This window comes from Rhodamnia argentea, chromosome 10 (genome assembly GCF_020921035.1).
Source record: "Rhodamnia argentea isolate NSW1041297 chromosome 10, ASM2092103v1, whole genome shotgun sequence".
In the NCBI taxonomy this organism is placed as follows: Eukaryota; Viridiplantae; Streptophyta; class Magnoliopsida; order Myrtales; family Myrtaceae; genus Rhodamnia; species Rhodamnia argentea.
The window spans coordinates 15,052,152-15,066,007 of NC_063159.1; the positions used below are offsets into that span (position 1 = coordinate 15,052,152).

Consider the following 13,856-nt stretch of genomic DNA (forward strand, 5'->3'; position numbering starts at 1 on the left):
GGTTCTTGATGCAGTCTGAAGTGAAATCTTTGTAGACTGATTCCTTCTCTTTCTCGTGGTTGTGTTAGTTCACAGCTTCCTCATTCATGATGAGAGTGCTCATGCCAAGTAGACACTTGAGTTCGGAGTGCATGAAGTATCTCACTAATCCGTGAACAGAATAAGATGCTGGGTTAAATAACCACTGAAAATACTCCATTTGAGCAATAGTCCGGCGGTTCGTATCGTGTCGGGTCGACACAGGAGTGTAATACCTTTGAGCATAAAGTGCTCAATAATTCGACATGAACACGGCATGCCTAGAAGAGCGGGTTGTAAGGCACGGCACCAAACAGGATAACTGAACGTGTCGCCACACAATATATTAACAATACACATGTATATTAATATGTGCACGGTAAACACGTAAACACTTTTTAGGCACGATGGCTTGTTTTAAAACATTTTCGAAGCAGGTTTCCTTCGCATTATAACTTTGTGTGTATTCTTAAGTTAGCTTTTTTAATTTATTTGGTTATCTACTCTATCTCTAAATATGTTATTTTTCTTCACCCATCATTCCTTTTCTAAGATAAGGTGTTATTTGTTTTCTAAACTTAAAAGGATGGAATAATTATTAAACAAGATTACTAAATGTGTTAATTTAATTTAACAGCATCGCGTCTCGACCATGCCGCCGAAAAAAGAAAATGTATGATATCTTATAAAATAGCCAAAAAAGTCTCCCTTTATTTGCGTCGAGAGGGGGGGATTCCCAAATCTTCTTTTTCTATTGGACTTGCATCTTGAATCTTGTTTTCTTAAAGTTAACCCTTGCCCGAATGCCCAAAAAAAAAAAAAATCTTTCGTTTTTCGGGTTGGATCCATCCCTTCGATTTTTTGTATAGTATCTCAAAACCTAAATATTCAAAAAATTTCCATCTCTTTTGCAAAAGCCAAAATTTAGGACAAATTAGAACCATCATTAGCTATTAAATGTGACTGAAAATTCGTGAACAATTCTTGGATTTGAATAAGAAATTGTCTTTTCTTAATCCTAATGATGTAAGGCAATCCAAATTGAAGTCAATACGCTAACTTAACGTGAATTTGCAATTAAATAGATTAAATGGGTCAATCTGAGCTAATTACGATTTGCACAATCTCAAATACGGTGTCGTGTCGTGTCGATGTCTAAATACCCAAAAAAATCAGACCCAAAAAAAAAAAAAAAAAACGGATATTTCCATAATTGCTGGCCTCTTGGAAAGCATGCGGTATAACAAGTGGATGTATGAAAGAGCGCGGAAATGTAATAGCGCGGGCATTTGGGAACTCAAGACGCTACTCGATCATCGTTCTCGTTCGTCTCTCGGGTGTGCGAAGAAATCGCAGAGCAGCGAGACGGGCATTCCTTTTGCATCCATCTTCTGCCAGGTAAATGAGCGCGAGAATGAGAAGAGAACCCTCCTGCAATGGCAGAATTTTCTTGCGAGTCCGAGACAGCTTGCCCAGTACGAACGTGTGAGGCGGCGGAAGAACGTGGTTTTGACTTTCCCGCCTAATAGCTATCCTGAGCAACCGAACAGGACCTGTTCTTGACGATGTTTGTAGGATTTCCGTATAACCTAGGCTCGACTGAAAGAGGCGAGGATTGGTGATCCGTCTGTTTGATGAAATGCCTAAAAGAGTTATGCGTCCATTTTCTTGTTCTTTTTTTCTCTTTCGCACTACATTTTTAGCATGGTGTTTTGTTGTCATTTCCTGGGGCTGGTAGGGACTTGGGAGAGCTGTACACAGATGCTAGTTGTTGAGGTGGGCAAGATCGATACTGTCTAAATCTCAATGGATGTCCCTTGCAGAAAATACAATTTGGATCGTAATGATCTGCCATGCTTCCATAATCCTGGAACCGGTAAGAGCTGGCAGTGCATAGCCTTAACTTGTCCCAAGTTGAGCTCTGCAATACCGGTGTCCCTAACTGCAACGTGCAATTGCAATAGGGACTAGAAAAACACATGGCAAACAGCTTTGGTACTGGTTGAATTGATTCTTGGGAAGTTAACACCATAAAAGCTAGCTGTAGAGGTGGGAGAGCAAGGCCACATAATACCGTTTCAACTTGGGCTGCTTTGTTTGATCAAAGTGAAGTAGTATATACGTGAGGACTCTGAATGAACTTCTCATCAACCCCTCTCTGAATATATCTAACTCGATTTCCTACTCCTCCAATGTGACCCTACCATTTGCTGAGATTTTCGTAACCGGGGAGCTAAGATTGTTAGTCATTCGTTCTATTTTTTTTATATGTTGGGCCTTGAGAGCGGATGTTGTGGATTTAAGTTTGAGTCTCTAAAACTAGTCTTGTCATTGTACCGCCTCTTCTTATTCAATATTTCGTGTTTCTTCTTTTCTTCCCACAAGATAATGTATAGATGAGGCCTTATTTACTCAAAACAGTCTGTGGATTATCTATGGAGGGTGAAGTTAGCTTAGTTTGCATAAGTATCAATTGTTTCTTGTCTTAACTTGGAATTTCACGCCATATTTTTGCAGAGAGGCATCTGATTACTTGGTAAAATGCCACATAAGACCCGTCCCATGACGGCTCTGTTATTGTTTACTGGAGTCAACGCCATTTTGGTCTCAACTATAACTCCTGTCTATGACTTCATCTGCTTTCTACCTTACTGGGAGAGAAGGGTATCGTCGTTATTTTCATTCTCTTTTGCATTGATTTTTATGGCGTTGTTTGGGAAGAGGGAGAGGGGAGAGAATATTAGGGATGGAAGAGAAAATCTTTTAAGGCCTGAAACTTTTCTTTCACAAAAATTTCAAACTTTCAGCTATTTTTTTCACCCGCCTTCCATTTTCTCTGCCCTCCCTCTTCCCAAGGAAACCTATATGTTTACAGAAAAGTCAGTATTAAAAATTGTGTAACAGCTGATCTCTGATTGTTTGATAGAGCAGTTGATCTAGATGTGTAACTTCCATGCCTTATGCATAATGTCAATACATTGTCCTATTTGATAGAGGGAAAATGGCACAAATGATTCATGGACTTTAGTTTAATGTGTAATGTTGTTCTTGAACTTTCAATTTAGTCAATGCGATCCATGAACTTTTAGTACATGTTCCATTTAGTCCTTGAACTATATGAAAATGTCCATTGTTGTCCTTCCATTAATTCAAGTTCAAGGGCAATATTGAACATTTTCATATAGTATAGGAACTAGTTGAACATGTACCAAAAGTTATGGGATCAAGTCAAACAAATTAAAATTCAAGGATGACATTACACATTAAACTAAAGTTTAGGGACCACATTTAACTAATTAAAAGTTCATGGACGATATTGTATATTGGAGCAAAGTTCAGGGACTGTTTGTGTAAATATCTCTTTGTAGAATATATCCTGGTTCTGTTACATCATGGCCTGTTTTTGGAAAATATTCATATCAAAGGATGCCATCCAATGTGGTGTGGGCTTCAAGGTTTGCTTATGGACATCTAAACTATCAAGTTCTTTGATATAATAGCCTTGAACAGAAAGTGTGGGATGCAAGAGTTATAAGTGCTACTATTCATCTTGCTCAGAACTCTAATTAATTATCATAACTGTCTGCTGGATCTAAATGTGTAATTAGGTGCAATATCCTTGTACTTTAGCTCCATTGACTAGTTAGATGCTTTCTCAAAGTAGAATTATGTGGTCTGATTTTCCCTTGTGTTGTGCGCTTTTGTGAAGATCATTTGTGTCTTAGATGATGAAGCAATCACCATTCATTTGACATAAGCACTGCTGCTATAACACTTGTGTCGTATTTCCAAAAATCGAGACATGTGACTGAGCCCGGATGATGGGCTTGTGTATTTGTTTCCTGTGGGTGGACTAGACACAAATTATTAAGATCAATGTGAAATAGTCTTGTTTATCTTGAAATTGCGACACATTGAAAAATGTGCCTCATACCGTATGTACATCTTTTCATCTTAACATCTGAATTCTTTCCTTGTTTCAGAGAGAACATCGTCGTCAGGAACGTGAAGCTGCTTTAGCTAAGAATTCTGGTGCTAGATCAACATAGAATCAACTAAGGTGCCATGTCTCCCATACTGGAGTTCCTTCCTTTTCATCTTGACCTATCCATAAAATTGGTCCGCATCCTTACCTCAAGTTCTGGTCGAAATCACTGAGCACGGTTGATTACAGTTTCTACCTGATTGAATGTGCAATTGTAGCTGTACATATAATTGTTAAATTCTATCAACATTTCACTATGTGAGGTTCTACTGATTAGATCAAACTGATTTAACTGATAGTGCTAGTGCAGTTGATTTCTTTTACTTCATATGGGAGCTTTTACAGAGTTGTTTTTTCCAACAAATCTATTACTTTCGATCTCGAGTTGCCTCCTGGATATTATTAGGATTTCTGCCGTATCTTTTGTGTGGGCTGAACTTAACAAGCTTCTGAATGGCAAAATTCATAATACAGACAGGCAACCAAAATTTACATCTTTGGCTGCGAGTGTCTTTTTCGTCAAGATAGGAACCTTCTCTGGGTGAGAAGATTCAGTTGGTGAGTAATAAAGTTGAAACACACGACCCAACTGGTGTGATTTTAGCTGTTCATCAAGATTGTCTCTTCTAGTAGCAAAGTTTGACGAGGTATCTGGAAGAAGACTCAATCTTGAACCTGCGTGCTGACATGAAGTACAAGGAAAGCAAAGGTATGTGCCCTGGAATGTAAGGATGCTCCTTTTGGTAGGGCAAGTAGCAGTAGGGGGGAATTCTTAGAGGGGACAGTCCTGGTGTTTGAGAAAATCAAGGAACAGCATTTGGTGAATTGGAGGTCACTCGATTGGGAACCCACCAAACATGCCATTTCCCCCACAGCTGTACCTCAAGACTTGGAAACTGGGATTCGAAGGCCCTGTCGTGTTGGTGCAGAATCAGCGAGCCCATAGCTGTTGAGTTCTTGGCCCCTCTAATAGTTGAACTTGCATTTGTTTTAGGGAAAATTCCAAAAATAGCCTCAAGTGCCTTTATTTTCTTAAATAATGGTATGAAATATACATTATTTCAAATAATAGCATGAAATGCCCTCATTGTATTAAAAAAGGGCTTGAAGTACATATTGTTTCAAATAAGAGCATGAAGTGACTATATTATTCTCAAAAAATGGCCCGAGTCACCTTTAGTTAGGAGCATTTTGGTAATTTATTATTTTAACTTTTTTTTACTTTTTCTTTTTTTTTAGAGATTTTGAAAAAAAAAGTAAAAAACAAAGAAACACACAGGCTCTAGGATCGATGGGGTGGTAGCTATGGCCGTCGGGGTTGCTGGTGCCTCGGCGAGGGCCGCGCCTCTCCTAGATTTGGGCAAGGGTCCTTCGACCCACCCTCGGTCCCAATTGATGGTTGCGGCCCTCGATCGGACTTGAACGAGGGCCGCTAACCCTTGTTGAGGCGCCGACAACCTCGACGGCCATAGCCGCCCACCCCCCCACCGGTGGTGGGGCGGCGATCATAGGCTGTGTTTTTTTGTTTTGTTTTTTTTAACTTTTTTTTTGTTTTAATTTAATTTAACAAAAAAGTATATTAAATTTATATTTTTATAAAAATGCCTTTGATCGGCCAGAAAATTTGGTCGGCCGACCGACGAAGTGAGTCCTTTATTTGAAATAATCATATCCACCTCGGGCCCTTTTTTGATACAATGATGGCACCTCGCATTCTTATTTCGAAATAAATTCTATTTTGAGCTCTTATTCGAGAAAATGAGGGTATTTGAGGTTTTTTTTTTTAAATTTTTCTTTGTTTTATGAACAAAAATATCAAAAAAAATTATTTAATTAAAAAATTATTTATATTATATATGAAAATAAATGAATAGTGAACGAAAATAAAAATGTTCCTTTTATTTTTATTTTTTTTTTAAGTTTCTGAAGCGGACGGAACAAGTCTTGTCGCTTATGACTTTATGAAAGGACTTTTGACAGTACTGCCCTCCAGCAAACACGTGCCCACGCGAGACAACTCTGACGTGTCAAAGCAGTACAATTAAAACGAAAAAGCCCCGCCCGGGGGGTGCGGGGGTGTTTGTGTGTTTTGGTTTGGTCAGTTGAGGGGCCCCACAGAGCATGTGAGCTCAAAGCTTCCGTAGTCCCCCGTTCATTGCCCAATAACGCCCGCACGCTTGCGTTGGCACGCGCGTGCGCAGAGGGCCGATCCCCATCGGTTTTGTGCTGGCCATTTGCAGTGCGTCTCTCGTAATTGACCCGATAACCATTTTCATATCTCTGCATTTAGAAGCGTCCCCACACATTTCCGAGCGACACCCAGCACGGGAAAGATCGCATCGTTCCTTTGGGTTATTATTATTATTATTTTTTGAAAGGTCCTTTGGGTTGTTAGGTGGTTTGATTGTTAATTAGTTCTAGTCCTTTTGGGTGGTATGGGAATTTAAGACGCGCATGACAATACCTCAAGAGTAAAATTTCTTCTTCAAAAGCGTTTTTAGAGCAAAAATTTGTTTGATTAGGTAATTTTATTTTTAATTTTTGAAGCATTTTTTTTAGAGATAGTTTTAAAATCACTTGAAAAAATAAAAAAATTTATTATTTCTTTTGAAAAATAAAAAAATTAATTTTTGATCAGAAGTTAATTTATAAAACAAAGGTGTTGCCACGCAAGTCTCGAAACGAATGGCGGTCGGAACGTTAATGATCAGGGTCTTCTGATTGGACACGGGGGGCGAACTTCGATGTGGCTGTTACGAGTTGGGTCGGAGATGGACAGCAACGATCGTAGATAATCTCGTAAAGCTACTTAAAAAAAGAGAAAAAAAAGGTGGGGGGTGGCGATATTTTCCCGACTAAAAACGGGCGTTGGCCTCACGTGTCGTTCGAGGGGAGCTTATCTGAAGGGAGGCCACGCGCGCACGCGCGGAAGAGTGGAACTGGGGAGAGCGCGTGCCATCTCTCCGCGCATGTGCGTTTGTCTTCGGTGTCCCCACCCCCACCTCCCCACCCAATTATTTATTCCCGCTTTTTTCTAAGTTCACGCTTTCTCTCTCCGCATCTTCCGATGTTCTCCTGCCCCGCCACCCCACCGCTCTTATCGTGCTCCCTCGCCCCTCCTCCGCCGCCCACGATTAAGTCCTTCTGCTATACAGAGGCCGATCTTTATCGCCGGTTTAAATGACAGATGGGGGCTCTTTCATTTCGAGAACGATTTATCGATCAATAGCGTGGATACTTTTCTTGCAAGAGAAAATGCCTCGCTTTGAAACGGGCACCTTTGGGTGGCTCGAATGAGGCTCGATCTTGTGAATTAGATAAGACGCGATTCGAATTTTGAAAGAAAGTACTCGCCCGACATGGACTGACGGAACGAAAGTGCGTACAATCCAAGAGAGAGGGTGAAGAGACCAAAATAAGGAAGACATGTCGAGACAAAACAAAACCATTCCCCCGAAAACTTGTAAGGTGCTGAAATGAAACAGAAAAAGGGGGGCAAATACCGTACCTTGACCTTATCATCTTCAACGGTCGTGTTATTTGCCGGACCACCGAAAGCTGCGAAGCCAACCGTTTGATTCTTTTTCTGATCAAGGTGGTGTCCGAGGAGTGGGGCCCGCCGGACACAAAATCATGTCCTTTTCGGGCAATCTCTTTTCCACGATCTAGAGAGAGAGAGAGAGAGATAGAGTACTCTGATGGAGATGCTAATTGTGTATTAGCCGCACGCAATCTCAATCAGACGGCTACGATTATGCCACCTGTCCCCCAGTAGTCAATCGTTGGGTCCCACCGTTTCGAAAATCAAATCCCCATCTGTAAATCCCCATTTTCCGAACATTTTAATGACATTAGCATATGATGCCCACCGGCCTTGTCTCCAACAAAACCATAACACATTTTAATGGCATTTAGACACCTAACGGGGATTGGGGGGGTCAAATAGCCGAGCCACTTACTATTCATTTCGAATGCGACAAATTCCGTGTTCGAATCAAAATAATCTCCGATTTCAATGGCTTGGGCTTCATCGCGATATTAGGCGAATGATATGCATTTTACAGATCAATTGAGTAAAAATTCGAATTCTAAATTATCCAAGAAAAATAACAAAATGCCGATTCGTGTCGACATTTTCGATTTCATGATCTATGTTTGGTGAAAATAAACTTATACAATACGTATGGGGATACACGACCTTATCTTTAGAAATTTTATGGAGTCAAAAAATTCGAATATCGGGAAGTAACAATGTTGTCTTAATCCACGGGTCAATCAAAGCCCCGCCTAAACCTCGTTTTTAATTCTCAACTCTCTGTCTAACAAATTGCTCAACTTTTAAACACACACTCTCTCTCTCTCTCTCTCTCTCTCTCTAGGTACCAAAATCATATCATACCCAAATCTCTCTCTCTCTCTCTCTCTCTCTCTCTCTTCCTGCGACTGATTTTGGCATCTTCAGCTCAGCAGCGCTCTAGCCGTCACAGCCGTGCACCGGAAGATCTCCGATGGCCGGCGCTCACATTGCCAACGGCGAGGCCGAGCATCTCAAGCCGGCTTCCCTGAGCTCGTCGGCCTCGTTCAAGTCCGCTCGCCGGAAGCCGAACGGCGCCTCCAACGCCCTGTCGCGAGTCGGCTCCGACGTCGATGACCTCATCACTCTTCTCCACGGCTCCGATCCCGTGCGCGTCGAGCTCGCTCGCCTCGAGAACGGAGTCCGAGGTTGTCGCTCCGTTTCCTTCCCTAGGGACCTCCTTCTGTTGCGTAGCACATTCCTTCGATTGTCTTTGCGTCTCCGTTGTATGTGCTGAGGCAGTAGCAGTGAGTCTAGTGACTGTCCATTTCTTATGCTGCATTTACTCGTGTTTCACGATGATACCTGAATCATGCTGCCGAGACGGTGGTACATCGATTCTCCTTTCTTTTGACTCAATTTGGAGGTAGTTTGAGCAAAGTTGTCCGTTCTTCTCTTGTTTGTTCTTTTGGTGACGCATTTTGAGTTTCTGTGTACTTATAGTGGGTGGGAGTTGGCAACTAGATTGGTCAAGCAGTGTATGTTTGAGTGTGGATGTGTAGCGAGCAATTTATCGAGGTTGATTTTTACTCGAATCGATGGTGCAATCTTTTCTAATCAAGCAATTGTATTAGTAGACTCGGTGGAGGGCCGGATTTTGAATAGAAATGTCGATTTTGGTTGGCTTTTCCCGTCCAAAGATCTTGCAGCATTAGTCACTTCACAAACGCAGTCATTTACTTATGCTAGATTTGGCTTATCCATGCGAATGTGATTTTTCTAGCATTGGGTTGTACCGCGTTTCGTTCATCCGTGTTTGGATCATTTTCTTGCTGTTAAGAGTTTTATGAATGCTGATTCCTTGTCACCTTTGCCCGGCAGAGTACACCACGTACATATTCCTTTTCTGCTCTTTAACATGCCATGCAACTTCATTGTGCATTTGAACACGTGATGGGAATGAAATGCTTCAATGTACTGGTCAGTGAACATTGAACGTGCCATGTTTTTGGCTCTTTTCAACCTGCCAAACCTCATAATGAGGCACTAGGATGCCCTAGTCTAAGAGGTCTGCAGGAGTGAGTCATCTCTAGAGATATATTTCAATAAGCATCAGAGGTTCACCTTGTAAACTTGTTCAAGAAGTAGGTAGAGATTCGTTGGAACTTCGTGTTATTAGGCTTTGCCCCTTTGATGGTCCAGCTCTTTGTCGGAGTAGTGAATGGAGGAGATTACTATATGCACTTTCCTTGAAGTATATTTCTATAGTGAAAATTGCATTGTTTTGTCTAATGTTTCTTATGATTGTGTTTCGTGGATTGGGTTTAACTTATAAACTTGGCTGAGCTTCTTAGAAAAATTAGTAGATATCAAGGAAATTATATATCCTCTCTGTTGAGCGCATCTGATGTGCAGCAATCTTATGAGTTTTTTTACTCTATCCACAGACAAAGATAGAGAACTGGGGGATGCACTTGCAGAAATTAGAGCTTTAAAGTATTCTGAACGTCTTAAAGAGAAAGCAGTTGAAGAGGTACTCACGTACCCACAATGCTATGCAACGTGTCTCTTTCTTTTTAGATGACCTATCACATGCAATTATTGTATGAGCTGACCAGCTCGGATCATCACCTCGTAGAAGATTATCTTTGATTTTGGCCTGGTGAGAACTGAGAAGGAATCATGATTTCTTATGACGAAGACTACTTTTCACTGAGTAAGAAAGATGAAAAACAGTTGAAGTTCTAGGGCTAGACAAGTTGCAATTATAGATTTAATCCTCGGTTTCACCCTGAATTCGACTACAGTTTAATTCTTGATCTCACCTAGGTTTTGCAATAAAAGGAAATCGAAATGCTTGATCTTGCTTGTTGGCTTGATGAGAAACATGCGTCTTCTTTGGATCCAAGAGTCTTGTATCACTTCTTTGGACATTGGGAGACCAATATTGGTAAGCATGGTCTTGGAAACTTTAGTTCTTCGGCACTTCCCTCAGCATACCAAACTGGTGCCCCTGGTACGATCTGGAGGATAAACCAGGCTTTCTGATGATCTTTCTGGTCCTTTTATTTGTTAGCGATCTGAAGCTTTGCTTTATTTTTTGTGTGACCTCATTCGTCGTAAACTTCTGATATTGCTCGTGCTTAGTCTATTTAAAATTAGCTGAGGACCCTGGGCAGTTGCATCTTTCTCCTCTTTTGCTCCTTAGGATGGCTAGATGTTATCATGTTTTTGAGGATTATCAAATAGTCAAAAAAGTTTCTTATCGTCTTGTGCAATGATTGACATCAGTTGACTGACGAGCTGATGAAAGTGGATGGGAAGCTAAAAGCGGCAGAAGCTCTTTTAGAAAGCAAGGTTTGAAATACCATTGTGACTTGTCACTTGCTTGCAATTCTTTTCCATATCAGATTAAGAATGTGACCTTCGCCATAAACTAATGGGCACCATGTTTACAGAATCTTGAGATTAAGAAGGTAAATGATGAGAAGAAAGAGGCTCTGGCTGCACAATTTGCTGCAGAAGCTACACTCAGAAGAGTCCATGCTGCCCAAAAAGATGATGAGATGCCTCCAATTGAGGCAATCATAGCTCCACTTGAGGCAGAGCTTAAGCTAGCTAGGCTCGAGGTATACGTGGGAATTTGATCAATTGCTTGCTATGCGCATCCCATTGTCTTTTGGGATGCATGTTCTTTTCTGATGAGATATCCTGACATCCCAAGATCTTCTTTTCTGGTTGTTTAGAGAGAGAGAGAGAGAGCTTGTCTCACATTGTAATCCTGCCTTCTTTCTAGGCTGCAAGGTTGCAAGAAGACAACAGAGCCCTTGATCGGCTCACAAAGTCCAAGGAGGCTGCTCTACTGGAGGCTGAAAGGACTATTGAGATTGCTTTAGCAAAAGCAGCACTGGTGGATCATCTGCAGAACAAGAACCAAGAATTAATGAAGCAAATTGAAATCTGCCAGGTTTTACTCTTTTGAGATTAATTCTTCTTCTTCATGATATGATGTAGATCGAGGCTGTCTCAAGTAGGCAAATATTGACTATTTCTTGCACTTATGTGCAGGAGGAGAACAAAATTCTGGACAAGATGCATAGACAAAAAGTTTCTGAGGTTGAAAAGCTAATGCAAACAGTTCGAGAGCTTGAGGAAGCTGTTTTGGCTGGTGGAGCTGCAGCTAATGCTGTTCGGGATTATCAGCGACGAGTTCAAGAGATGAATGTAATCTCTCTTTGAAGCTTCTTCTTTCCGTCTTCTCGTTGAATGCTTTTCCATATTCAGTCACGAACATATGAAGCTTTTTCTGACACGGAAGCTTCACATAGGAGGAGAGAAAGACCTTGGAAAGGGAAGTTGCCCGTGCAAAGGTTTCTGCAAACCGAGTTGCAACTGTAGTTGCTAATGAATGGAAAGATGGCAATGACAAAGTTATGCCTGTAAAGCAGTGGCTCGAAGAAAGAAGATTTTTTCAGGCAAGTCAATTGCAATATGCCATCGTTAGCATGCATAGTGTCCTGCTTATCTTTTTGCGTTCATCCCCTGATTAACTTAGACCGCTAACATCAAATGCAATAATTTCTTTTTTGTCTTACCTTATGCTGCCAAAGAAGCAGCAAATGTCTCGACAACTAGGGGCTGTTAATTATATAGTGGTCAGACTCTTTGTGCATGCCGCATTACCAAATAGTGTTGAAAGGGTTCCTAGGACACCCACGTACAAAGCCATGTAGGCGTTAAGAGTGAGAGTGCTGGATTAATTACATAATCCAGATATTAAGGAGCTTTTAAATGCCCCTTTAATCCTATGCTTTTGTCATAATGGTGAAAAAAACAGCTGTGGTGGAAACTTGAAAGCATCAAACGGTTCTTCAATTTTTAAGCCTCGAACAATTCTGAATCCTTAGTAGGTTTCTAACTTACATTTCTCAATTCAAGTGCGTCTAGAAAGCTCTTTTTTGGAAGAGATCTTTGCTAAGTAGATGCAAGCAACTTTTTTAACGACATTGACTAGGTGAAGGGTAATTAGGGGAATCTAATTTTAAAGCAGGATTTACTGATCTCTTCTTATATCAATAGGGTGAAATGCAACAACTTCGGGATAAACTTGCTGTAGCCGAGCGCACTGCAAAGGCAGAAGCCCAAATGAAGGTGCAAAAATCATCAATTATAGCAATAGCTTCCTTTTTGGGCAATTAATCTTGATGGCAGGCTGGTTCAATGATGCTTAGGAAAAATACCAACTGCGATTCAAAGTTTTGGAGGAAAAGCTTAAAGGATCTAATGGCAATGCTCGGACGCACTCAGAAGGAAAGAGTACTAATGGACATTCAAGGCGGCTGTCTCTTAGTGGATTGGAGCACCTGTCCAGACAGCACTCCAATGGCTCCTTACAAAAGAAAGCGTCGAATGCACCGTCTGGCCTACTACGCTCCAACAGTGCCAGTATACTGTTGAGACATGCAAGAGGGTCATCTGCATCATTTGACGGTGGCAGCAAGTCCCTCGATAAACTGATGCCAAACTCAACTGATAATGACAATGCCACAGATATCGCAGGAGAACAGATGAAGAGCACTGAGATGATAGAGATTGCAAATGGGAATCATAATGCCAAAGCGCAACCAGAAGATGAGGACGTTGTATCGGGAACTTTGTACGATATCTTGCAAAAAGAGGTCATAGCCCTGAGAAAAGCTGGTCATGACAAAGATCAGAGCCTTAAAGAGAAGGATGACGCTATAGAGGTTGATGGATTTGCCTCCTATACTATGATTATCTATGCTTTCCTCATCACGGGGTTTCGTGTCTGAATACTTGATATTTGCTGTGGTTGAATAAGCAGATGTTGGCTAAGAAGGTTGATACTTTGAACAAAGCAATGGAAGTTGAAGCGAAAAGAATGCGTAGAGAAGTTGCTTCCATGGAAAAGGAGGTTGCTGCTATGCGTGTTAGCAAAGAGCACAACAGTAGGACAAGACGCCTCAGCGCTCCCAGAGGGGCTGTGAATTGCACTCAATCAATTTCTGCGAGGTAACTAATTGTCAGCAAGAGAGATGAGCTGTGATCATTTCTGATTAGTTAACAGTTGAAATCATAAAACAATTGTTATGTCGAGATAATACTAAATGCACTTTTGTGCCCTCAGAAAAAGATGCTTCTTCAACTAAATGCAATGTTGCGACTTCAAGATAAGATGTAATTAGATGTTGAAGTCACGAGGAGAAAAGTTTTTCAGCTTATGCTGCTCGCATCAACTTTAGAGATGGAATTATAGTAGAGTTTACTAATTCGAAAGGCCAATTTGCTCAGGAGTTTCACTTAGTTTCAGATCAATGC

At 41.1% G+C, this 13,856-nt stretch overlaps 2 protein-coding genes across 6 annotated transcripts; both read left to right on the forward strand.

The window, feature by feature from the left end:
- Positions 1-1,272: 1,272 nt before the first annotated feature.
- LOC125312743 lies at positions 1,273-4,973 on the forward strand. 5 transcript variants are annotated; one of them, XM_048271879.1, is made up of 4 exons: positions 1,273-1,416; positions 2,536-2,682; positions 4,002-4,078; positions 4,634-4,973. In XM_048271879.1, the coding sequence occupies exons 2-3, from the start codon at positions 2,560-2,562 to the stop codon at positions 4,065-4,067; spliced, it is 189 nt and encodes a 62-aa protein (XP_048127836.1). In that variant the 5' UTR covers positions 1,273-1,416; positions 2,536-2,559; the 3' UTR covers positions 4,068-4,078; positions 4,634-4,973. The 5 variants fall into 5 exon arrangements, with proteins under 5 accessions (XP_048127836.1, XP_048127835.1, XP_048127834.1 ...); XM_048271878.1 differs by lacking the exon at positions 4,634-4,973 and adding an exon at positions 4,179-4,408 and having other exon boundaries at positions 4,002-4,084; XM_048271880.1 differs by lacking the exon at positions 4,634-4,973 and adding an exon at positions 1,594-1,669 and having other exon boundaries at positions 1,291-1,416; positions 4,002-4,408.
- A 3,333-nt stretch (positions 4,974-8,306) lies between these two features.
- On the forward strand, positions 8,307-13,554 carry LOC115733780 (microtubule-associated protein 70-2-like). The gene is made up of 10 exons (XM_030664404.2): positions 8,307-8,725; positions 9,965-10,050; positions 10,809-10,874; positions 10,976-11,146; positions 11,314-11,484; positions 11,586-11,741; positions 11,846-11,992; positions 12,597-12,668; positions 12,749-13,264; positions 13,363-13,554. The coding sequence occupies exons 1-10, from the start codon at positions 8,512-8,514 to the stop codon at positions 13,552-13,554; spliced, it is 1,791 nt and encodes a 596-aa protein (XP_030520264.2). The 5' UTR covers positions 8,307-8,511.
- The last annotated feature ends 302 nt before the right edge of the window (positions 13,555-13,856 follow it).